General features: G+C 41.5%; 1 protein-coding gene across 1 annotated transcript; it reads left to right on the top strand.

The window, feature by feature from the left end:
• Positions 1 to 23,012: 23,012 nt before the first annotated feature.
• On the top strand, positions 23,013 to 26,514 carry fgf8b (fibroblast growth factor 8 b). Its single transcript, XM_034120719.1, has 5 exons — positions 23,013 to 23,197; positions 23,289 to 23,325; positions 23,919 to 24,099; positions 25,837 to 25,943; positions 26,218 to 26,514. Exons 1-5 carry the CDS (start codon positions 23,139 to 23,141, stop codon positions 26,512 to 26,514), a joined length of 681 nt encoding a protein of 226 aa, XP_033976610.1. The 5' UTR covers positions 23,013 to 23,138.
• The last annotated feature ends 10 nt before the right edge of the window (positions 26,515 to 26,524 follow it).

Below are 26,524 nucleotides of genomic sequence, written 5' to 3'. Positions count from 1 at the left end.
TCTGCTTCTTTTCCTACCAAGAATTCTGCCCTGCGTTTTGGAATCTTAGGGAGGTTGTGACCATCTCTGATATGTTTGACCTTCACGTCAAACTGTGTAGTTTGATCATGGTGTGAATAATCTCCCAGTGTGTGAAACTGCATCATGAGTGCAGTCCTTTGCCAGCCAGGGTTGTGAATTTGCCATGTGACGCTGTATGGTAAATCTGGGAGTCATACAGTATGTTCAAGGATGGGAAGTGGCGCTTCTCTCTCTCTCATCTCAACTCACTGCCTTTAGGCTGGCTGATCCATCTGTCAGAGTCCTGCAAACCCCCAACTGAGGCAGGATGAGAGGAGGGTCTACCAGGCCATCGTTGGAAACATCCCATCTGGATTGTTTTGGTACAGAGGAAGAGTGCACTTTCACTTTCAGACATGGCTCCCTGTCACAGCAAAGGAAGGAAAAGGAGGTTGGTTGATTGAGAGTCAACCTTTGGAGTTGTTGATTTGCTGCTGAATGACAAATGGACAGCAGAGTCCTGAGAGAGGACAAACAGGGGCCGTGTGGCTGTTCATATGTAACTTCACTGCCAAACAAAGGGCTCCTTGTCACTGCGACTACAGTACATTTCTGTGGATAATGCCAAAGCACATGTGAAAACACACACACACACACACGCAGGCTCACTCCGCCTGGGGCAGGCAGAAGCTATAAATCAAACAAATAGCATCACAGCCAGGCGAAGGAAGCATTCCAACAGATAAAATGCTCTCCCCCACAACAAAGCCACACTCACTGCGTAATTAATTGCAACAAATTACCTCTCCCTCTCCCTGTCGGCCCCCACCTCGCCTCTTTTACGGCACTGACAAGCGCACTACACGCCGTGCGTTCGCAGGGTGTGTGTATGCGCACGCGGCGCACACTCCTGCGCGCATGGTGGCACCGGTGCCCACACACACATACTCGGCCTGCACCCTTCATAAGTGCTTTAATGTGGCTTATTGCAGTGTGCGGTCCCCTTAGCCGTGGAAATATTCGCTTGACGGATGTGCTTTGTCGCCAGCGCTCCCCGGCGGAGGGCGGCTGTCAGGGAGGAGATGATAACATTAACAGGGAGGCAAGGCGATGACAAATGCCTGTTATCAGCGAACGAGGCCGGTGACAAATCGAACGGCAGCGCCCAGGCAGCCCCGGCGCGGCGTAATAAAAAAGAAGATGGATGGCACACCCAGGCAGGGCCCGCGTTAATGCGATTTCCACTGCTCTCCCTGACTCCCAATTAAGGCTGGGAGGGAAGGAGGAGGGTGGGGGTGAGGGAGAGAGAGTGTGTGGATGAGAGTGTTAGAGGGAGCATGATGTGAGGTAGGGGTAGAAATGTGAGGGCAGGAAGGGAATGGGTGCAGTCAGTGGCATTATGAAGAGGCTGGATGTCACCGAGGATGAGGCACGAGTGACAGGAACAAAGTGGAGGAAGCCTCAGCAGAAGATGCAGCTTTAATTGTCTGCCGAGCCCATCTGCTCCCCGCCTCCTATCCCCTTTTACTCACATCTCAATCAGGGCCATGTCTCAGAGGTGTTGGGTTTGTAATATGTCATTGCGGCCAGGTGGAACACCATTTGAGCCCCTCAAACAGAGACAGTAATGAACAACACCTCCCTCTCTTTGCATTGACAGCTTGACGCTCCTTGATTAGCCATCAGGTGTGTCAGCACTGGATCGAAGTATTACAAAAAAAGAGTCCTGCATGCTCTTGTGGTTCTCTATTGGCTCAGGATTCAAAGGCTGCTCCCTAAATCAGCTCTTATAAAAACAGAGCTGACAGACAGCCCATGGCTTACAGGCAGACAGAGCTATAGAGATGAGCTACGACTCTGAGCCGGGATGACTGTTCCAACTAATCCTGTCCAAGGACCCAGATGTTATCTCTTTGCTAAAAGGATCAGCGCAGGATATTGAGAAATCGCCGAGGGATGGTGGGGGGCATCTGTGCCCCGAATACCCAAGGGCTGCTGTTTTGTCACTCTGACAGTGTTTTATAAAAAGGCTGAGGAAGCTCCGAAGACTGCAGAAACGAGGGCCCATATATCTCCTGCTATTACACCCAGGCTAGGAAGAGAGGCTTGAAATGACAATGAAATATAGCCCCGGCTCAACGGGAGAAAAAGAACAGGGTCTAAAGAGGGACGGCTGAGTCTCCTCAGGAGCCTGCAGGGGCTGTGCTCCAAATCGGAGACAGATGCACGGCAGTCCCAGACACTAACCCTGCGCAATACTGCAAGTACTCAGAGGTGAGGAGGAGAAGATATGTGGCTCATAGAGAGGAGTCCTTGGAGAGAACATTCTCTGTGAGCCTCTGATGATATTAGTCTGAAAGAACAAGGAGAAATTAGAGCCCCGCAGGAGGAGAGGAAGGGAGAGGAAGAGGGTGAAAGTACAAACTCGGCAAGGACCCCTGCATCATTAAGTTGTCAAGTGGACGGGAGGCCCCGAAATATGACTTGGAGTTATGGCTGGGGCCGGGGCTGATGATATAAGAATTACAGTACATGGATCATGGCCGGATCGATAGGTAGACAAAGTCATTATGGAGGGGCTAGAGTTCAATGCCTCCCTGGGGCTGCAAGCGGGGACAGAGGGCTTACATTTATCACCATGGCAATGTGTAACACACACAACACACAGGTGGGTAGCTGTTATATTTGCCCTTATTTCCAAAGCTATCCGTTCCAGCTGTATTGATCGGGCTGCAGAAACAGACCTCTGCATGTGTGTGTGTGTGTGTGTGTGTGTGTGTGTGTGTGTAGGTTTGGCATTTATTCGCCAATGCTTTTGTGAAGGATGTCCGCACATATGTGTGTTTACAGGTAAGCTAAATGTCTTGGTGCAGGCACATCATTCAGCGGCCAACATTTGTCCTTCCTGGCTCTCTTGTCTTTGCAGCAGAGGGATGGGGAGCAGGAGCAGGGCAGCATCGATCCTCTCTGTGCCGAGAGAAATTAGGCATGAAATTAAAGCTCCCATCAAAGGCCGGGGCCGGCACTGTCACCTGATCCAGCACTATTTATACTCCTGGGAGATGGCGATGATGATGTCTCCATCACGCTGACGATAACAGGACAGAGAGGAGAGAGGGAGAGAGGTGGAGAAAGAGAGTCTCTCCCCTCCATCCGCCATGCCACTGACCTGCCATCATTTATACTGCCAGGGCCCAAGTGCAAGGTTAGCGCCAGCCCGAGCTCCCATAAATCACTGCTCTGCTGGACGGAGAGAGGCCGGGGTCGACGCCTCTCGCAGCCAGCCTCTGCTGATGAGAGAGTATTTATAGATCAGGAGGGAGAGAGGAAGGAAGAGGAAGGATAAGTGGCTTAAAGGAATACTTCACCCACAAAATGACCATTTGTATACCGATTACTCACCACGTGTTACCCTGAGTTGAAGAAAACTTTGTTTTTCTTGCAGGCCTCCATGGTGAATGAAAAATCCGATAGAAATTGAGAAAAGTCTTGATGAGTTTAAGGGAATAGATCAACAGCAAAACTATCTGTTTTCCAACTCTCAAACAACTCGTGAAGTGTAATTCAAGTGTCATTGATTCAGGTGTATTCTTACTACTTCTTAAATTAAACTACTTTGACTTCACTATAAAACACTTTTGCCTTCAATGGATTAGAAGTGTGCTTGCACAAGCGTTAGATTGTTTAATTAGTGTTTTAAGGTTTTAGTGAACTTTTAAGTGGATGTTTTGATACAGTTTTGCCGTAGTTAAACATAGCAATCTTTACTTTAATGCTTCAAGAATATTCTCAGTTTTTGTATTCTTTGTTTAGTGTTGAATGCACGATAGAAAAACAAAATGTTCTTCACAAATTCAAGGATACACAGGATAAACACATCGTCATTTTAGGGGTTAAGTACTCCTTTAAGAGGACATGTGCTCACAGATATAAATATTCGAGGAAATAATCTAAATGCATCAAATCAACTTTAGTGCTGATTGCAAGTTAGAACATAAGCTGAGCTGTTTAGCTGCAGTAAAATGAAGTCAGTGAGTGTACAGGAGTCATAGAGTTGTGAGGAAGTCAGGAGACAGCAGGGGGAGCCCACCGCACATCACACCCCATGTGTTGGGTTTCCTTCACCCTCACACACTCTGACTTTTAAAAGGGCAAAGTTGCCTTTTGTCCTCTACTTAAGACATCACGTTAAAACAAGACACTCAACCTGCAAGTCACTCACAAGTTCAAAAATGTCCATGTCAGATCAGCAGCTTTAGACACATATTTTATCCAGTCACATTGTGCTGTAGCAGTCCCTGCCAGGAACAGTGTTTTGACAGCAGGACAGCAGGGCCCCGCATGGCGCTGTAACAACCGGGGGACAAAGGTTGTCCAGGCTAAACACTGGTTACGGTGAACCACAAGATGACGGGTTGTCTCTCAGTCTCACTTTTTTTTGCATGCTGCTGGTGTGCCGCACGGCATCCACCTCTCCAGCAAAAATAAACGTTGGCTTTGTGCCAGATATTCAAGATTTCTTGAAGAAAAAGATCACTTTAAAAAAGATTTTTTTCAGGATCACAGCTGATTCTGTCATGTGTGGTGAAACAGTGATTCGATAATGACTTAAAGTTGTTTTTTTATTCACTCTGAAAACCTTCAACAATTACACGAATTGTGAAGGGATTTCAGTATGCAGTGTTTGAACAGGGGCAACAGAAGCCTGGGGATTAGAAAGGAAGGCTTGTGATTGGTTTAAATCCAAATTGGCTCAGTTTTGGGAACATAGTTGGAGAGTAAACTTACTTGGATACTGTACAGTGTACACCCTCAAAATACTGAGTCATTTTTCATATTAACTAGTTATTATTTTAATTACGTTGTTATATTCTGAAATACTTTCTAAAGATGCATTGATGAGAGAGAATTATTGTATATTTACATTTATAATCTATCTGTGGTAACTTTACAGAGTAAGGCTACTACTCAAACTGAACTCATATAATGTATTGCTAGAGTAATAGCAAAGGATAGAAATGTGCTGGTGTGTTTTTTAAACAAAAGAAGAGAAGATTTGAAAATAAAATCAACCAATTAATTAATAATGAAAATAAACCAGTTGCATTGCAAGGATAACTGTATTACATGTTATGGAGTAATCTATGCAAAGCGTCACTACTTTTGACAATCAAGTAAAGTTTACTGTAGAAACTATACATACATTCTGAGTGTTTTTACCTTTAAAGAAGTGTTACTACATTACATTGTGTTTTTGATTTGCTTTTTTGCTTTTTCACTCAACTTGAAGTAATAAATTACTCAAAGAGCCTTCAATAAAAGCCAATAAAAGTCAGAAACAGCAACTCACATAGATAAATAGATTATGCATATGTATTTCTCTGCTATACGCTCTTGTATTGTATTGAATTTACTATGTCAATCACAAGACAGCACCCCCCCCCCACCCCAGACCACGTCTCCCATTACAGCCTCCCCACCCAAACACCCCTCCTCAGGACATGAAGGTCAGCGTGGCAGATAGCAGGGGTGTTTGATCGATAAGCACCACCCTCCCCTCGGCTCACTGACAGCTCCTGTCAAGTGTCCAGCAGGGCGCGTATCAAATGGATCAACCCTTTAGCCCCCCCCCCACCCACCGCCGCCTGCCCCCCACTTTAAAGGAGAACTGTCACTAACTGCCACTGTCACATACCAGTCAGGTGCTTTCAACGCACTGATAATGTGCCAAGGAATTTCACCAGGACTGTTATCCCAACTGTAAGGTGGGGGGGAATGTGTGTGTTGGGAGGAGAGCTGTTGAAAGTTGGCCGGTATTATGCGAGTGTGTGTGTGTGCCCTTTCTGACCCTGTTTTCATTTCAGATCAAGCCACTAGAATATAGGATTATTCTGCCCGTTTGATTGATTTTACAGTTTCTCTTCTTCTGTCGACAAAAGTGCCCGGAAAGACTCCGTCCTGCAAGAAATCATCATATGTGGAAAGAAAAAGTGACTAGTTGAGATGAGTTACGAGGCTGGAAAGCTATACTTTTTTTTTTTAAAGGGAGTCCTTGTTAAAAGAGACCTGCTACTCTCTGCATTTCACCAGAGGAGTGGTGCTCCTCCTCTGTGACCCATATCACAGATGTTGGAGGTGGAAGAGTCCTTTGTGTGAAGTCTGAGAAATCTGTGTTGGTGTGTCCTACGCCATCCACAAGACCCACATTCTTAGGTGCTTAACACATCGACGACTGTGTCCTTAAACTGAGACGCAGCAAAGCGGCCTGCAGGCTCACAGAGTTGGTGTGTTTGTGTGTCTTGGAGTGGGGGGGGGGGGGTTTAAAGGAGCGACAAGGCGATAGTGTCGCTGATTGACACGTGAAGAGCGACTAAAAAATGCTCCCCTTTGGAATGCGACAATCTCCCACCGTCCCGTGTTGCTCTGCGTCCGACAGTGAATTGTTAAAAGCATTCCTGGCAGTTGGGGTGAGGGTGAAAAGAGGGTGAAAGGAGACGGTCTGGTGCTAAAAGAGGAGTTTGTTTACCCCCAAAGAGGATGAACCGTATCCTCAAAGGCCTGAAACATAATCACACACAAAAGATCAAAGATGGAGGACAAAAAAGGGATGAATATTTGAGCTTGTGTCTGAGCATCTCTGTGATGTTACTGTCATTCTGAAAGGCACAAACAATCTTCCATCCTTTCTCTTTAAGAGGTAGTCAAGCCAACATTTGGGATTTTTACTGAGGACAGGGGTTCAAAAGACCCTTGGTGGTCCCTGGGCTCCTGCGGTCGCATACACCCCCCACCCCACCGTCCCAAACCCACCCACTGAGGCAGGCAAGGTTGTGGTGGTCGCGCTACGGGGCAAGGGCCTTGTTGGAGCGGCAGGTTAAACCGACCACACGACAGTGGCAAAAGCCCCCCGCTTACAAGGTCTAATTGGTTCCACAGGTTGCAGACTACAGAGGAAAGAGGGGAACGGGGCAGAAGAGGAGGGTGAAAGAGGGGGGGGGGAGGGAAGAGTAACAGCAGGGAGTAAGAGACAGATAAATGGGAGGAGGAGAGAAAAAGGAAAGAGGAGGGTACAGGAAGGAGACATCGGGCATGAAGAGTAAAGCAAGCCGCGGGGGGAAACGCAGAACACAGATAGAAATCAGATGGATGGAAAACACAGAACAGAGATCAAGCTAGAAGGGGGAGTGAGGGATGAGGAAGAAGGGAGAGATGGAGAGGTGGAATAGAACATACAACTACATTATAGTAACATACAATTGTTGGGTTTTGCAGTGACTTTTACTGAGAGCGTTAAGGACTGGACTGGATTAGGATTCATTGGTTAAACGCTGGGCAGTGGCCATCCTAAATGGTTGCCATCTTGGTTACATAGCAGATAGGAAAGGGACAAACAAACTTGGTGTCGGGCGAGGAAGCTGCAGCAATTGCAGTTGCTCCAGTAGATACAGGAAAACATTAATACAATTGTGAAAAATATAAAATAAATGTTAGTGGCTGACAAACGCTGTTAACAGTAAAGCTCCGTCCGGTTGCAATTTGCCATTGAAAGATGTCAAATGTTGCGATCGTCATTTCCAGTCAGCTAAGTGCACAACAGCAGTGTTCAATCACAGAGAAAAGCATCGTTATTCAAACATTTAATAAGTACGTAAACGGTGTAAACAGCATACTATGTGGTAGTGTACAGAAAGAATTGTCTAAATGTTTGTAATATTATTTGGAGCCCTGCTGACTGATCTTCAGTGTGTGTGGCTGCACAGCTGAACTTTGAGCTAATCCTAACATGCACACAGTACAATGTTTACATGCTCATCTTTAGCAGGTAACATCTTAGCCATGTGCGGCGCTATGTTAGTTTAGCTTGTTAGCATGCTAACATTTCTTATAGGAACTGAACACAAGGTAGTCTACCGCTGAGGCGGATGGGAATGTCTAAAAGCTAAGTATTGGACAAAACAAAACAAACAAATTGACTTGATGACGGTTCTAGCTAAGGGATCACCAAATTATTACAGTTTATCCTGAGAAGGAAATGTAATGCAATTGCTAATTTCATGGCGGTGCCAAAGATATTAGGCTGCATACCTTTGGATTATCAATATCTGTGAAAAAAAAAATTAGTTTTTAGTTCTTAAAAACTACAATCCATGAAAAGAGGTCTATTTTTGTAGTGTCTTGTTAGTGGTCTAGTTACAAAAGTTAAGGTGATGAGGTGTTCCTGTGCCGGCATGTCAATCCCAAAAGGGGAAATTGTTTTTTTAACTCGCTCCCCTCCACAGGAGGTCAGGGAGCAGGGTCAGCAACAGAGCGGCATCCCACCAGCAGGACAACTACTTGTTGTCATTCATGGAGGCTTGAACATGGGCCTCTGCATTCAAGGTAACACTGTCTGAAACCCATTAAGCCTAAGCAGACTTGGAATTCTTTCAAATATTTCTACAATTCTACATAACAAATGTGGTTTTTTCTCAGAAAGTCGTATGATTTTGGATGTTTACTTACAAGAAAGTATATAGTTACTTATTTACTCAATTATTGACTCTAACCTGATAAAGACATCTCATAATTTGTTTGTATCTTTAAGGAGATGAAAACGTCCCTAAGCAAAGCCCACATGTGATCCTATATTGCCTGTTATGTGTTTTTTTTGTATTTTGTTAGATTTACATTACCTCTTAATTTTCAGCCTATGACAAGAATGAGTCAGGCCAATAGCCAGAAAACCACAGCACAAAGCCTTAAAGCTGTAATGCCATTGAGAAGTAAAATCTGGAACTGTTCAGCAGATGAAGGAGTGACTTTGTGAGTCCTCAGAGTATTTATTTATTTTTATACCCCTACGAGCTTTAGTCTGTATTATTGGTAGTTATAGAGCAGAAAATGGTATTCCCAGAAAAATCACCCTGGGTGCTATCACACCACAGGAAATCTTACAAGTCATTTAATCTAGTTAGGGCTCTTTAAATATTATTTTCCTTAAAAAAGCGGTTAAAACATCTAACAAGGTGAAGTAATTTAACATACTTCTAATGCAAATACATAAAATGCTTGAAATGTCTTGAAGAGTGTCCTTAAAAGAATACCTTTATGATACTACAGGAGCATTCAGCTGGTTTTATAGTATTATATTGTTTCTTATTTCAGCTACATGTCTGAGACACCTGATACTGTGCTAGGAAAACGTAGAATTACCTGACTGTTATACTTGATGTTTTGGGAACAATATGATTTTCCTGTTATACACTACTTTTTATTGCAGACACCGTCACCGTGTTGCATAGTTTATTTTTTTATATGGAACAGGTCCAATTTTACATCTCCATGACATCTGTCCTAGACTGTCTAGACCATAGTAATAACACATATACATTCCTAAAGTGACTGGCATTCCCATTTTATGTAAATTGATCTGCTGTGTGCTTGCCAGGAATGAGTGAACAAGATCACTGACACTTCTCCTGTTAGACAATTTATTTGTAGGATTCACTAAGTATAAATGTTCCAAATCCTTGTGTTTTTGTACATGATACTGCAGCTGTAAAAATGGAGTGAAAAGTACTCGTGTCATTTAAAAGCTTCAATTGGCACTCCTCTCAGCTTTTGTCTACTAAAACATCCATTCAACAAAAAAACATTGTCAACTTCTTTCTGCCAATTCCTTATCTCTAAAGCTGCTAAATGGGTTGTTTTCCGAGCATGGACACCTTCAGCCAGTACAGCTGCAGTTAAGTAATGTCATGGATAAACTATTATGGTCCAGATGTTTTGAAAAGTATGCAACACAGATGTTAAATGGTGTATTCATAGATGTGTTATGAATGTGTCAAATATCTAGTAAATGTAAGCCTTTACCACATCTTTTAAATTAAAAAGAACTTGAAATAGTGTAAAAATCTGGTTTCTCAACTATGTGTCTTGACTTTTAACGGGTTATTGGACTCTATCCCGACACATTTATATAGAGCCCAAATCCATCCAGCTATTCAACGGAGTAATGAGAACAACTCTGCAACCAGGTTGTGTTAACAGAAACAAAGATTTAAACATTAGTGAAAAGGCCAGTGTGGTTGTTTTAACTAAATACTCCTACACCGCGTTATGGTGCTTGGTCAGAAAAGGAATAATTTCTGAAAGTTAGATGAATGGATTGATACTACTTTCATTAGGATGACCATATGGGAATACCACAAATTCCGGACTAAGGTTTTGGAGTTCACGTGGCATCCAATATTTTTCACATCAAACAGTATGATAACAGTAGTATGTTTTCCTTGTTTGGTTCTCGTAAACAGCAATAATACACAGGTATTTCCATCCCCAGTACCCCCCTAGTATCTGTAATATGGTCTTGCTTTTTTTACGTTTTCCAGGGCGCCAGGCTCCATGTCAGCGAAAGATGGTTTCATTTCCCTCTGCAAAACATCCTGTACACAGCTTGAAAGAACTACAACAGCCATTATTCAAGAAGGAAACAGAAATAACAGAGGCCTTATGTGGCAATACCAAATCTTTCATGACAACCAGGACAGCATTAGCGATTTGGCACAACTTTGTGTAATGGGACTTACCATATTTTTCTAAGGTTTCTGGTCATGCTAAATTCTATGCTACCGTTAAAACTGATAGGGCAAACAAATAGCTTGGCAATCCATAACAATTCATCAAAATCCAAAACACATGTTTTTACTGGGGGATTATTTGTAGAACCATTTTTTGGCGATACATAGATAGAAACATCGTACTGCACTTGGAGGTTTCACATCCTGTGAAACTGACGTTTTTTTCCCTTTGTTTTAAGACAATCAGTGAGCTTTACAGATGCTGATCAGCATATTTGTTTTACCTTTGGACAGATCAAGGCTAGTTTTCCTCCCTGTTTCCAGTCTTTATGCTAAACTAATCTAATCAGCTGCTGTTTATAGATTTATATTGACCATATAGACACAAAGGGGCAACAATCGTTTCATCTTACTCCCCTCAAGTAAGCCAAATAAGTGTATACTCCAAATGTGAAACTATTCTTTTAAAACTGTACACTCTACACTCACATACTGTGACACTGTAACGTTTTTCCACTTAAATGTGTCGCACTGACAAAAATCAAACTATTCTGCAGGCAGAGAGGGATTCATTCTTTTGTAGATGCTTTGCTGAGTTGGACAGGAAATGCGTGCATAGTCATCAGTTGGCTCAATGTGACTGGATGAAATATTGCAATAACCAAAAGTGGATTATAGAGATTAAAAACATACAAAATAAACAAAAAAGGATTTAAATCATGTACTGCTCATCAAAACTCTTACTTGTTAGAGATAAATATCTAAACCTGGTTTGGAATGAATGTTTGAAGTATTTTAGGGGTTAAGCCCCCAGTTGGTCGGAGGAGATAGGGACTAAGAGCAGCCCATGAATCCTGCGGTCTCTGCAGGCACAGCATGGTAAAATAATTAGGCCCGCCTTTGAAGGGGACTAAACAAACACAACAGCACTCAACACCAGCCCATTCCACTCTCTATCCCTTTCCCCTCCCTGCCTCGAAGTGGACTTCCCTTCTCTGCTTTCTCACTCTGTTACCTGCTGCACTTAGCCCCCCGTGTTAACCAGCCGCCATCCCACCCATAATTCTCAATCTTTCATCTTCCTCTCTCGTTTACCATTTTGCCGTCTCTCTCTCTCTGTGCAGATTCTCCTGGGGAGGGGGGGCGGGGAGTAGGAGGTAGAGAGAAGGGCCAGGTGATTCACAGGTCAGTTTTTTACATCTTCTACAGTTGGCTTTAAACTGAAGGGGGAAACAGAGCTGCTGGAATACTTAACTAGTAATCCATAAGTGTTATGATACTATTAAAGTCCCCTCTGTTAAGTGGCCTTTAAAACGCTTGACAATAAGCGAATGGAAAACGTGTGAACTGATTCTTCTTGGTACTGTAAGTTCTTCTGAGGTTGGTTTAACGTGACAGAATGAGAACTCGTAAGACGGTGGTTTTTGCAATTTTTGACATTTTCTGCGAAAATGCCTTTTTATATATAATTCTGTCGTAGTTTAAAGAATAAGAAAAAGATAACGAATAGACATTTAGGATTTGACGTGTTGAATTCAAATTCAGAACAGTCATTGTTGGGAAGGTAACTTTTGAAATGTCATCAGTTAAAGATTTGTAAACTTACTGACGATTATTGGAAAGGATAGTTTGAGATTTTGGTAAATATAGTCATTTGCTTTCTTGTCTAGAGTTTGAGGAGAAGTTTTACTCTCATGCACGCTAATACGAAGCTAAAGCCTGCAGCCAGTTGGCTAGCTTAACATCAAGATTGGAAAAGGGTTAAAATAGCTAGCCCGGCTTTGTCCAAATGTTTGTTTTTTTACTTGCCAGCATTTCTAAAACTCACCAATTAATGTTATATCTTCACTGTGCAAATAACTCTCACCTGCTTTGTGTTGTATGATTAAGCTGTTAGCTAGCTGTTCACCCCTGCTTCCAGTGTTAGTGCTAAGCTAACTTTATGATAAATGAGGCTGCTGAATCCATACAATTGTATCTGTGCCTGTTAACAGCTAAACATGTTGTGCATGTATCGAAAAACACAGATTGCTCACACATGATATTAATGGAAATGTATCAGTGATGCAACCACAGAAACCACACATGGCAATTGTTAGTTTGGAGGTTCAGCACACCAAGGAAAGCCAATTACATACAATTGAGCACCTGCTTTCTGACTGCTCTTATTCCCACACACACTCCCTGGCCGAAGAACTAAAACTTGAGATTGCCGTAAGTGCACACTTACAGCAATCTAAAGCAATCATGAAGCCAAGCTGCTACATTGTTACATCCCAGCTAGCATAACACTGTCCAACATAAACACATCAACTAATAGAGACAGCGTACAGTGTGGCTGGAGGAGAATTAATAGGATTAGAAAGCCTAAAACTGAGCAGTTTTAAAAGAAAGAAGCTATTTGAGCAGTACCAAAGGGGATGGTGTGTATGGAGGAGTGTGAGGAACTTACAAACCAGGACGGTGATCTCACCACAGAGTGGACTGATGGTGATGATGCATGAGGGACATTACGTTCAGCTCCAAAACTCCAGCTCCTCTGTCTCATTTTTCAGAAGCCGAGGTCGAACTATGCTAGAGATGAGAAATTTGGCCATAGGTATTTGTTTCATGCTGCCGTTCATGTGAATATCAGAGCAGCAGAAAGTGTTTATTGTATGAAGGTTGCTGCAAAAACTGAACTAGTTGTGTTAAGCTAAAATCTTGAGTGGAATTATTAAGAAATGAAACAACTAATGCAATGCACAATACAGATTAAACATGATTACTACATCAATTTAACATTGCACTCCTAAAACAGGACACAGGATGGACAGAACAAGGATTTCAAATGATAGATTAATTATTCATTATAATTCATTACACATAATCCTCTTCCCTGACAAAACCTTGCACTGATGTGTTATGCTAGAACCGCTAAAGTAGCTTTGAGGCGCTAGCCTAAAGCAAAGATGAAGAGCACACTGCAAAGGTCTTGTTACTTCACTTGTTTCTCTACCGCCCAGGTTTTTCTTGTAGTCACTTAAGGCAAATAATCAGTCTATATATTATGTGCAGCTCCCTCTGGAGCCGTAAAAGGCTTTATACAACTTTTCTCACATGTTGTCTCATACTCTGCAAGACCTGTTAATAGTCTTTGATCTGTAAAATCATTGGAGTTAAGAAAAACTCAATTGCTAAAATCAAAATATTTAACAACAAACCAAGTTACCAATGCTTGACTGTTTGGTTGAGTCTCACGGCTCTCAGCAGCTCCGAACCGCGTTTGGTCTCCATACACTCTTACATGATGAGTCATTCGAAATATCTGAGTGAGCACTTTACTGGAACTTCACCGGGGTAACTGCAACAGAGACAAAGAGGTTTCAACAAGAGCAAAACATTTTCCCTTTTATGAATCTATTTCATAAATGTACAGAGATGGAGGAAATTGACAGAAAGATTTCCTTGTGGGTTTTGAGATCAATAAGAAGGTTGTGTGGATGGAGTTCACTAGGGGGCAGACCCAATTGACATAAATGAATGTCTTTATATTGACTACATTTAGAACATAAGGTTCATAAGCACCAATCTTATTTTGATGTACTTCATTCACTTGCATTTCAAATTCCTGCCAGCAATGGGCTACTCGACAATAAACATTTGAACTAACAGACATTTGTGAATGGTCGCAAAGCACAAAACTTGGGCAAGATTAATTGTTTTATTTGTTTAAAAAGTTGCAATTAAAATGTCTAGCATAGCTAATTTCTTTCATTTTTGTCAGGTAATAAGTCTTTTAAAGGTTTACATTTCCTGAATTAAACTTTTGATTAAGAGTTTGGCCCTACTCCTAGTCTTCTTTCACTCTATGGTTGACCTTCAATGAAATGTCTTCCTGCGTCTCAATTTGTTTTAAGGCAATTCAGAAATGTAGTGGTAAAAGGGAGCATGTGAGGTCTGTTGCAGGAGGAGAGGTTGGTTAACGAGAGATGAGAATCTGAAGCACAGTGGTTTCAGGTTTAATAGAGACAAGCAGTAACTGCAAGACAACTAAGTAAATAAGAAGACAGAAGGACCGACTGAGAACACTTTGGAAGATAATGAGCAAGCAAGAGAAAGATATAAAGAGAGGAGGAATAAGGTAGAGAGAAAGAGGGGAAGTAGAAAAGAGTGAAGCATGGGGAGGTATGATTCCCGGAGGACCATTGAATTTCCTTTCTTTCTTCTCTGCGTTTTTCATGGTCCTCTCACTCCCAGGTCTACACAGCTGTTTCAGGGCCGGGGGCTTCTTTCTCCAGAGCCCAGATGAAAGAGCCGCCCTAAGCAGCCCTGCAGGTAGGTCTGTTAAAGCCATTGCTCTGGCTGTCCACTGCCCAACGCAAGAAATAAAAGAGCCAGAAAGAGAGAGAGAGAGAGAGAGAGAGAGAGAGAGAGCGTGTGGGGAGTGTAGGAGAGGGGGAGGGGAGGGGGGGAGAGGATGATATGAAAACAGGGGAAAGAGAACCTCAAAGAAGAGGAAGAGAAGGAACAGACGACACAGATGACAGACAAGGAGAAAACATGGAGATGGAGGGATGGAGGGGAGGGGGGGGAGGCTGACCTGCCCTCAGCCACCCCATACCTCCCTCTCTTCCTCCCCCCCCAATACCAGGAATGATGTCTGCTTTTATTGACTTTGTTAAACCATTTTCAATGCTACTTCCTATGTGTTTACAAGACAGTAAATCACGCTCCATTCGGGGTGGGGGGTTATGGGGGTGAAGTACGGGGGAACATCCAAGTAGTGAAAAAGGAAGAGCTCTTCGACGGAGCCAACGACAACTTTGCAGCTTTCTACCTCACCGCTTGCACCTCACGCACCTTTCCTCGCAGGGAATCGATGGGGACGCCATTGCGGGCCCCTTTGTCTTCATTGCTTTCAGTTCCATCTGTTCTAATTGGGGGCAATGAGTAATTTAAGACTCACTGACATCATTAAATTGATGTAGAGATACTTTAAAAAACAAGCCTACCACCAAGAGAAATAGCAAAGCAAAACGGCTCTGCTCAACAGTTGTTAAAAGGTTCAACAGAGAGCTTTATTTAATACCACCAGGAACAGCGCTCAAAGTCGTTACGCAAACACATTTGGGTTATGGCAAAATCGGGTCCCCTTAATCACTTCTACACACCGGGGTCATTCCCAGACAGTCGTTTCATCCAGTTAAAAAGTCGTTCCGCTCCCCTTGAACACGAGTAAGTACTTCAAACGTCATACGGTGGCGAGAACTTCGACTTGATTTTCCAAATTTTCTCACCGTGACAATTTTCTCAGGCGCTGGCGCTGAGAACCACCACATACACACTCAATCAAACACACTGCAGCCCACTCTCCAGATCATCGCCACCGTGTGAATGAGCGGCTCTGGGTAGCTATAAGGTAGACAGACCCCCGCTGCCCCCTGATTACCTCATCGTAATGGCACAATTACTGTCCCACTCACGCTGTCTTTCCATCAGTCCGAATTCACTTCTAAGATAACAAGAAAAATGACCTTGCGGAGGCAACGTCTTGTCTGCATTAATTTGCATACAAATAAAATGGGTTCGTATGGATATCCTTGAAATATGTCGCAGACAGCTCTGCATTCGAGGCGTACATAATTCTAATTCGCTTAGTGAAGAACATTGCTACATGTTGTGTGGTATAATAGGAAATATCAAGTACTTGACTGGGAAAATTAAGGTTATTTTACTCCTGTGGCCCCTTACAGTTTAATGCGGCCATGCTAGAAATAAATGATTTAATGGTAATAAACCATCAAGTCTGCAGTTATAAATGAGCATAAGTCATTAATAATAGTTCAAGAATTTCAAACTGTATGATAAGCCTACAACAAATGGGAATAATTAATCTATACGTTTAAATTGTAATAAGTCTATGTGTGATTAAAACACATTCTTATGTCTAATAGACAGAAGAGATAATTTCCCATTGACTCTATATAACATCTTATATGGGGGTGGGAAAGTACCAGGACCAGGATGTTGGTAGGTAAGGAAAAGATTATGGTTTTGGTTAGAATAAGTATGTTTGTAACATTACTTACATCAGTGAATGGTACATTTGCAAATGGTAAAGGTTACAATGTATTTGAAGTACACAATTTCAACTACGTTAAGTATATCTCAAATCACATCTCAACAGTGATCACTTGGGCGAACGTGTGTTTGTTGGACCAACCTCTTCCCTACAATGTCGTTGTCGCTTTTTAAACTACGCAACCTGGCTTCCGCCTTTGCTATTCTCATAATTACTGTGGCCACTAGGGGTAGTCACTCCAAAATAAACATTAAATATTGGTCGTAAAATTAGCTGCTTTAACAGACGATTTAAATGGATGATTCTTAGTGGAGGAAGGACTGGCGATAAACCAAGTCTCCAGTTGTTAATGATGTTAAGATCCAGCGCCCTTTTCCAGAAGGTCAACCCAAAAGTTGTTCTTGTTATACAGCCTTAGTCAATAATAAATTAACATTAAAGGGGACCTATCATGCAAAATGCACTTTTTGATGTCTTTTATACATAAACATGTGTCCCCGGTGTGTAATGGAACTCACAAAGTGTCAGAAAACAAAACCCTCTCTCTTTTCCTCCGTAACCAAATCTCTAAAAACGGGCACAGCACTATCAGAAACGTTGCTATCAGAAACAATGCCCGACTGTTTTGGAAGTAATATGGTCTTTGTTTACATTAGCAAGCATCGCTAACACTCAGAGCTAACCTGTACTGGAGAGAGTATGTGTAAAAAAGCAGGACATAAAAAAAGGAACTCACCTTGTGGTGAACCCGCGAGAGAAAAAGCATTTGAGCTCCATTCTGTTCAGAAATAATCCTTGATGTGGTTTAGAACATGATATGGCATTTAATCACGGCAGCATTTAGCTGAGTATCTCGTAGAATTCTGAGCAGTCATAAGCTCATAAGCTTTTTTTCAAGCTAAGGACCCCGAATCAGCCCTTCTCTAACAGGGCTAAAACAGAGGGATATGAGGGATGTCTAAAATGCATGATCTGTTTGGTATTTTGAGCAAAACACATCATAGACATGTTTTTTATATATTTGTATATATCTGAGAGCCATAATATAAGCCTAACCATAGCATAATAGGAGACCTTTAATACAGTTACAACATATGAATCCTATCCAGGATAACCTACTAAGGGGGTTTCCATTTTCCTTTCAGTTATTTTTTTAATATATTAAAGAATTAAACGGTTCCATTCTATTAGTGCTTAAATGCCTTTAATGCTCCATGTCATCCTGAAAATGCCCCAGGAACAAACGACTGTACACTCTCGAACCAGTTCAAGGTAAGTGTTGTGAAGTGGTTCCTGGCATATTATGTGGTTCCCGTTGTTGCAACAAAGCAGCAGTGCATAATTACAACAGGTGATTGAAGAGTTTATTCCTTCTAAAAAGCCGCTGAGGTTTGGGCGGTGAGCGACACTGCTACCAGATGACAGTGGGAATCCCAACATCCCACATTTTCTTTCCACACTCGAACATACACACACCCTCTCATATTCTGTCCGTCTTTCTCTCTGGCTCCGTTTTTGTTTCTCTTCCTCTATGGTGTCTACCTTTCCATTGGCTCTGCCTTGTGCAAGAGTGTGTATTTTTATGTCTCACATTAGCTAGGGGGAATAATACCTCTCACTGAATGGTAGTCTGCTCTGGGGCCTTTTCAGACATTCAGTCACTCTTCTTCTAAGAATAACCAATGTACGTCTTTGCCAGAAAGTTCCTCTTTTTCGTGATTGCTGTTTTTGTGCCTCATTCGCTGATACCGGGGCTTTGTATTAGTTAGCAAACTGTGATCCAAATGAGAAAAGCAGCATTGGGAGACTGGGAGAAAAGACAAAAGGAGTCAGGATCTGGGGCAAAACTTGGACCTGTGTCAACTCTTCTCAAACTCATTAAGAGGCCAGAAAAGCTAGTCACTAGAGAATCTCAGGAGTGAGGCAGCAGCCAGTTAGGTATGTAAAAGCGAGAGTAAAAAATGATAGCTTTTGATCGGGTTTCAGGGGAACCTTTCATGTACAGTCTGGAGAATTGTAGCCAAACTGTCTGACAGGTCACCTTTACCAAATGCCATTTACATTGGCAGAGACAGAGTTCTTTCTAAATTGTAAGTGGCTGTTGTAGACTGTGGTGAACTCAAAGAGAAGTATCGACTGTACTGTACAAGACCAAATGTTCTTACTCAAGTTTTGTTAAGAAGTTAAAACTGTGGGGAAGATACTGCATGTAAGCATTAGTAGCTCAAATGTTGTGTATAGTTAAATTAAAGGAATAGTCCAACACTTCTTAGTTGAGACTCAGATTGAAATATTCTTGTGTACACTTGAAGGCATTACATGACAAATAATGACACAAAAATGCGAAATACTTGAAAATATGACATGTCCATAGGCCTTTTATTTAAGAAGACACAGAACCATTGGATCAAGTATACACTGCTTATATGAGGGTTGAAATGAGTAATACAGTTTGATGCCTTGGTTGGGACCACGGAGCCTGCAGGTTTTTGTTTTTATAATGCATATAAATATAGGCTCAACTCAAGCCGTTCCGCAAAACTTGATTTGTTGAGGCCTTTATTCGAAAAATTGACCTCATTCTGTTGCTCTTATGCTGCTCAACATTCAAATGATGTGTGAAAGTAATCATTACAAAAACAACAGTTTGAAAAAATGTATTGGTGTGCAAATGTATCTCAGGAAAGAAACGCTACAGTCAGTTAGCTTAGCATAACGATTGGAAACATTTGGGAAACTGCTAACAGGCCATGGGTAAACTCACGTTTTTTTAAAACTCACTAGTTAACTTGTTATACCTCGTTTCTTTAATTCATACAAATTATACTCTTTGTGGTTATGAACATTTCTGACACTTTCTTAGCTGGGTGCAGTGAGTGCTTAGATTCACTGTTATATTTGTGCGAGACAAATGAGATGGGATCAATGGTAAATGGACTGTACTTATATAGCGCTTTATCAGGTCTTTACGACCCCTCGAAGCGAAGTCATTCATACAGAGCAGTGCCAATTGCTCTTGGATAATAACATTCACACACATTCATTCACCATTGGCCATGCCATTGGGAGCCACTCAGGGTTAAGTATCTTGCCCAAGGATACTTTGACATGTTGACTGCACTCTCAGCAAGAAAGCAAATAAGCGTTGTCTGAAATGTCCACTTTAAGACGTAAAAATCCAAAAAGGTATGTCAAAATTCTGTGTCAGTACAAGTGGCACCCTGTAAACAACAAATATTGCTAAGAAAAAATGATTTAACAGAACTATAAATTAACAAACGGATGTTATTCTTAAGGCTGCTTACTGACAAACGCTGACTGTTCTGTGCAAATCTAGTCTAAAACAAGAACTGATTAAAATGCTTAGGTAGACAGGTTTTCATCTTCACACAGCTATTGCAATAAAATCCTATAGATTTTTCTTTCTTTTCTTTTCTTTCTGGCTGTCACTATATTAATGAACATGTGGGAAAGACAGCTTCATAGCAATCATAGGACTTTTGTCTCTGTCTGGTCTTAACTGACCCAAGGCCATGACAAGAGTATGAAGTAGGCTAAGAATCTCAGAGAGAACATACATTTTGAAATGAAGTAGTGTCATGCTCTCTGCATAGACTCAGCTATGTGCTTGAAGAAGGCATGTTGACCGATATAAACAATGGAGAGGAGGGGTTTCATGTTTTTATCTGAAGGAATTTGGATTTGCTTTAGAAAATAAAAATACATTATTTCTCTCTAAAATAATGTATTGTAATGTATGTATATATAATGTTGGGTTATGAACAGTTGATTGTTACAAAACATAAAAAGAGACCTTCCATCTCTCCAGGTTTCCTCTTCCTAATCGAATTTTCTTTAAATGATTTGTGACAGAACTGATCCGTAGGTCAAACATGATGCGTCATTGTGTGGTCTTCATAAAAAGTGAATCACTTTCATTATCATGCATGTGGATATTAGCTTTAAGATGTGTGATCATTGCTTCATATGGGGTCAAACTATAAGAGAACAAAGAGCTGAATTGTTCCAGGTGGCAAAATGACTTGTTACAGTGTCCCGCTGGAACTAATAAGGCAGGTCCATTTTCACCCTCTAAATCCCCTGCATTGGCTGAAATGACTGATTTACAGCTAAGACATGGACCAAATTATAACAATTATATACTATATGTTATACTCCACTCTTGTACAGCTGTGCTCTGGAAAAGGTGCAAAGGTTTCCGACCATCCAGAGAAAGCCGGCCTGTTTTATGAGAACAATCACAGGTCAACGTCAAGAAACTGTATTCTTTCTCAAATAATCTGATTTGAGGCTTGAATTCAGTTACTGCAGAGTGGCTCTTCTATCCGACTCAAATCGTGTACATATGATCTTGTTGCCTAAAGTTTTGATGTGTCCCTGGCCCTACAGTCACAGTTTTTTCATGCATATGAAAGACATGGTGAATGATTTCATAAGCATAAACCAGAATAGTAGAGGTGGAATACAGTGGGGATCAATATAAGATGTTCCATCCATTAGTCATACATATATAACTGGTTTATGACAGAACTTTAGCATCTTTGAGTAACACATAATCTGGATAAGAGCTTTAATTATTATTCAATCGATTAACTTGGACTATTTTGATAGTCAATTCATCGTTTAAAGTAAATATTTGTGAATTAAAAAAGCAGAAAATAGTGTTTTCAGCCCCTCAAATGTTAAGATGTCCTCCTTATCTGTTTTATTTCATTTTAAACTGAATATCTTTGGGTTTTGGAGTTTCACATATATTTAAAGACATTGAGAAACAGGGATGGACATTTTCCACTATTAGCTGACACTTTATAGACCAAATAGATTGATTACTCTAGAAAACAATTGGCCAATTAATTGATAATTAGAATAACCAAAGCCCTCATTAACTGAAGTTATACAACCAGTACTTCAAAGGCAGTACTTCATCTATTTTATTAGCAGTGAGAGTGTAGATCAAACCTATAATTCATTCAGAGAATGAAGCTACTTCAAAATCTTCATTTATAATTAATGTCTGCTTGTGTTTGATCAAAAAAAGTGTCAACACAATTGATCAATGTAGTTTGTGACAGGCCAGAGTTCATAGTATAACTTGTAAAGAATAATCACCTTATAATTGCATGATATAGTGCAGTATGTCTTGCTGTGAAAGTAAAGCAGACCTAGGCCAGAGACACTTTTGAAAATCAACCCAGGTTTGTAAAAAGTTATGGAAGAGTGACTGCAAGCAGGAGAACATTTGTATCCAAGGCGAAGGCTTTAGATGTTATGTGAAAACCATTCTGTGTCATGTGTTCACATGGAATACATATTACTTACATATGTAGGATGAAAAAGTACATCAAGGTCCGTCCTGAGGGACCACCAAACAACCTCTAACCTGCAGCCAGGGAATAAGTTAATGTAACTGTAGATTTTCTTAAGTACATGCCAGGGAATTTTTCCATGTGTACATGTCTGCTTATAGACGTACACTGTGATTTAACATGGATGAAGATACATGGCATGTGCATGATTTAGATGAATGTGTATAATTGTGAATACATTCAACATTTGGAAGAAGCCGAAAGTAGATTTTAAATGTGTTTGTGTGTTGGTATCTTTTCTCTTGATATGTCTTTTTTTTTTTTATATATATAAAATTGGAAGTTGTCATATGTTCATATTATTGAAAAATATACATTCAGCTCATTGGTGAATTCTGTGCTTGTGGATTTGTGCGCAAATACGTGCAGGCAAAGCGTTTTAATAAGTATTCAGTTTCAAATTGGCTCCAGCTCGGACGCTCCGCCTGCTCTCGCAGAGGATATTGACTTTCCCGCAAGTTAAAGTATTTAAATGTAGAGGGAGACAGATGCTGTATGTGGACTAGAGGCGACCACAAGAAACACACGTGTGGGAAGAAGGTTGACGTTCGAGTTTTTTTCACTATCCGTGCATCTTATAGAGGGACAGCTGTAACACAATTAGCTGCAACTGCACAGCAGATCATTAAAGCCTTGTTGGTACTTGTGGGATGCATTGAACATTTTTAATGTAACCGCTTGTTTTAAGGAAACTCAGGGCGCGCATCTGACCGCTGATGCGTAAAGATCCGTGCGTAAAACTACAAATAATCGCCACTGCTCTGCCATTGAATGTCAGAGAGGATTTATTTCGACTTGATACCTTAATCAAGAGCTTCTTTACTGAAAACAAGTGATTGACACGGAGAGGATTTAATGGAGGTGGCTCGGTGACAGCGACACTTCTCCGGACTTTCAGTTTGGATTGGAACCGAGGCGCATTTAAATCTTCTGGACTTTATTCATATTTCACTAGAGAGGAGAGGGGATCCTGTATCCTGCATGGGACGTTGACAGTTTTTGGATCTCTTAATTGTCCCGGTTATCATCTTCTATGTGTCACAAGAGGGGGATAAAAACGGACCTGAAATCCCCACCAGGAGGAACTTTATTTCCGAGAGCTCCCAGCACCGAATCTGTGGAGTATTCATGAAGCAATATTTGAACTATTACAAGATGAGGCTGAGAACATCGAGGTTAGGTTATCTGTAAGTAAACATTTGCCATCATATTGTAATTGTAACTTCATTTAAATTTGAACATAAAGTCTAATATTCTAATTGCTTTTTCTTTTCCCAGGTTACTTCAGTTCACGGCGCTTTGCTTTTACGCACAGGTAACTCAAATTTGCACTTCAATAAAAAATCATTAATGTTGCGTGAAGTTTTATAATTAAGTAGATAACAGTTAACACAGGTATGCAGGCGCCGCACTTTAGCGTCTCTACATCTGCAATAGGCTGCAATAACAATGAAAACATTTTATTATGAGTGCTATGGCAATTGGCAACAATTCAAACATCTTGAAAAGAGGTAAGCTCTGGCCCATAAAGTAATTGTTAAAACATATGTGGATGGAGAAGGGCTGAAAGGAGAAAAAAAGAAGTCAAGAAGGGGTGAAAGATCATCGGTGGTAAAAACAACCTATCAGAGGGAATTGTCATCCCCGAGGGTCCATGAAAGCATCTCGAAAAGGAAGATAGACCTACATGTCCATGTACAAATAGGCCTACATGAAAGAAGAAAAAAGAAGGAGGCATTATTTTAAATGTGATGAATGACATAATGAACTGTGGGCCTGGGACTCGGCTTTTTGACTGGCAAGCTTTAGTCTCCTCACTCATAGTTGACTTTTTTCCCGAGTTGTTAAGTAAAAAACATTAAAAAGTAATTTTACATGTAGTGACATGTGTTTTCTATTGTTCGACAGAACACTGTGCAGTCCCCACCTAATTTCAAGCACCATGTCACCGAGCAGAGCCGGCTGTCGGACCGGATGAGTCGCAGGTTGACCCGAACCTACCAGCTGTACAGCCGAACCAGCGGGAAACACGTCCAGGTCCTGGCCAACAAGAGGGTCAACGCCAACGGAGACGACGGAGCGGTGCACGGTAAGAAAAAAGACTAATGTATATTAGAAACTATTAAAAGAGATAATAATACAACAACAAATTACAAAAAACACAATTCAGTGTCTATTTAAAGATGTTACGTTTTAGTAATAGGCAGGACATGGACAGTGAATTTGCGAGAGAAGTTTTCAAAATATCGCGAGAACAATAATATTTAGCTTTAAGCATTATAGCCTAGCAAAACTCTTACCTTAAGTGGCGAACAAATACATATTCAAACATCTCTTATGCCAATTATATAAAGCTAAAAAAAAATGTCACACGTTTCTTTCTTTTAAATGTGAGATCTTTTTTGCTGTCTTTACAATGATGCAGAAACTTTACTTGAAGCCCCGGTGTGTCACAGCGAGATTAACAAAACCGTTGACAGCTAAACGCCATCTTTTGTTACATTTCAATTATTTTAAACCTCAGAAAAGCAATAAAAAAAGTGAACGTGTTCACATTACAAACACGGGAATAGTTTAAATGCAATGGTGCGCGGGGTGTTGTTGAAAATAAGTATAAATTATGTCGTTCTTGGCAGGCTGCTGGAAAATGTTAGAGCCAGGAGAAACCGTTTGCAATTGTAAACATCGTTAGTGGCATTAGTGTTGCAACCTTTTAAAGCCTTTGAAGATGATATATATATATATATGATATATAGGCCTACATTGTTGTGTGTTTGGCAGTCTATAAAGTCCTCGGTACATCTACATGTAACGATGGACTTAAGTTTGCTTCAAGCAGAACAACTAGCTTAAACCTAAAGGGACTAGAAATCTTGTCACCAAAGGAGTTTGGTGTGTCTAGCCATCTTTCCACCCCAGCCACCACCAAGATCCATCCCCTTCTCTATGCCTGCTGCCTGGTTTCTGGAGGTTCATTTTATGAGGAATTTTCATTGCTTTACAACTCAATGTATGACTCAATTTATTAGGAGCGGTGAAGTCAGCATCTTCACTTTATACCTTTTCCTCTCCTTGCCTCTCCTGTGTGCTCTTTTGTCTTTTAAACCTTTCAGCACACACACACACACACACACACACACACACACACACACACACACACACACACACACACACACACACACACACACACACACACACACACACACACACACACACACACACACACACACACACACACACACACACACACACACACACACACACACACACACACACACACACACACACACACACACACACACACACACACACACACACACACACACACACACAGAGAGAGTCAGTCATGCACACATTGGCTGCACATCCTAAGTGGGTGTCACTTTTGTAAGTGGCCCAAATCTGACCGCTGCTCTGTGCTTGTGGCTGTGTCCCTGACCGCAGTATTCTCACTCTCCTTTCTCCACAGTCTGAGCTGCATCACAGCACAGCATTTACTGACGTTCGACAACAATCGCCCCGTGCGAAATAACTATCATTTGGTGCTTTTTTGGCAGGCTTACATGCTTTGTTAAAGGTGGCTACTGGACCATAAAAGGGTAAAGAGAGGGAATTTATATGTCATCTTCATGATACTGGTTCACTGCTCCTGAAAAACCATTAAGTGTTGACATTAAATGTTGAAGTGATGTAATTCCAGTTCATTACAGTACCCACCGTACATAAAGAATTCATTTGTCTCACACACCGTAACATCATTATCTGCATGCCTGCACCATGTCAGGACTGTGTCATCTCATTAGTTGTGATGTGTTTGTCTGCGCAGCTAAACTGGAAGTGGAGACGGACTCTTTTGGAAGTCGTGTTCGCATCAAAGGGGTGAAGACGGGATACTACATATGCATGAACAAGAGGGGGAAGCTGATCGGCAAGGTAATCTGGAATTCATAGTTTGTGTGGCTGAATATGGCTACAGCAACACCTTGAAGTATGTTTTGTTTCTTAGACATTTCCAGATTTGCAGCTTATGGCAACACATTGTTGAGAAGCATTCAAAAGCCAGAACAAATTGGATTTTGAGTTTTTCTTAACAGCCCTCTCATGGTTTCAAAGAGTATTTGATTGTCTGGAAATAAAGACGATTTTCTCATTCTGGATGTGTTCCAACATACCTCAACTTCTCTCCCCCGTCTTTTTTCTCTCTCAGCGGAAAGGACGAGGCAAGGACTGCATCTTCACCGAGATTGTTCTGGAAAACAACTACACGGCGCTGCAGAACGCCAAGTACGAGGGCTGGTACATGGCTTTCACACGCAAGGGCCGTCCGAGGAAGGCCTCCAAGACCAAGCAGCACCAGAGGGAGGCCCACTTCATGAAGCGTCTACCCAGGGGCCACTTGCTCAGCGAAAGGAGGCCGTTTGATGACCTTCCTCTCCGTGTCCCTGCGAACCCTTTAGGCAAGCGGACTAAGCATTCGCATCACCAGCGCTCAGGGGGCCGCTGAGGACTGAAAC

Source organism: Trematomus bernacchii, unplaced genomic scaffold (assembly GCF_902827165.1).
Source record: "Trematomus bernacchii unplaced genomic scaffold, fTreBer1.1, whole genome shotgun sequence".
In the NCBI taxonomy this organism is placed as follows: Eukaryota; Metazoa; Chordata; class Actinopteri; order Perciformes; family Nototheniidae; genus Trematomus; species Trematomus bernacchii.
This window is presented reverse-complemented; position numbering and strand designations above follow the sequence as displayed.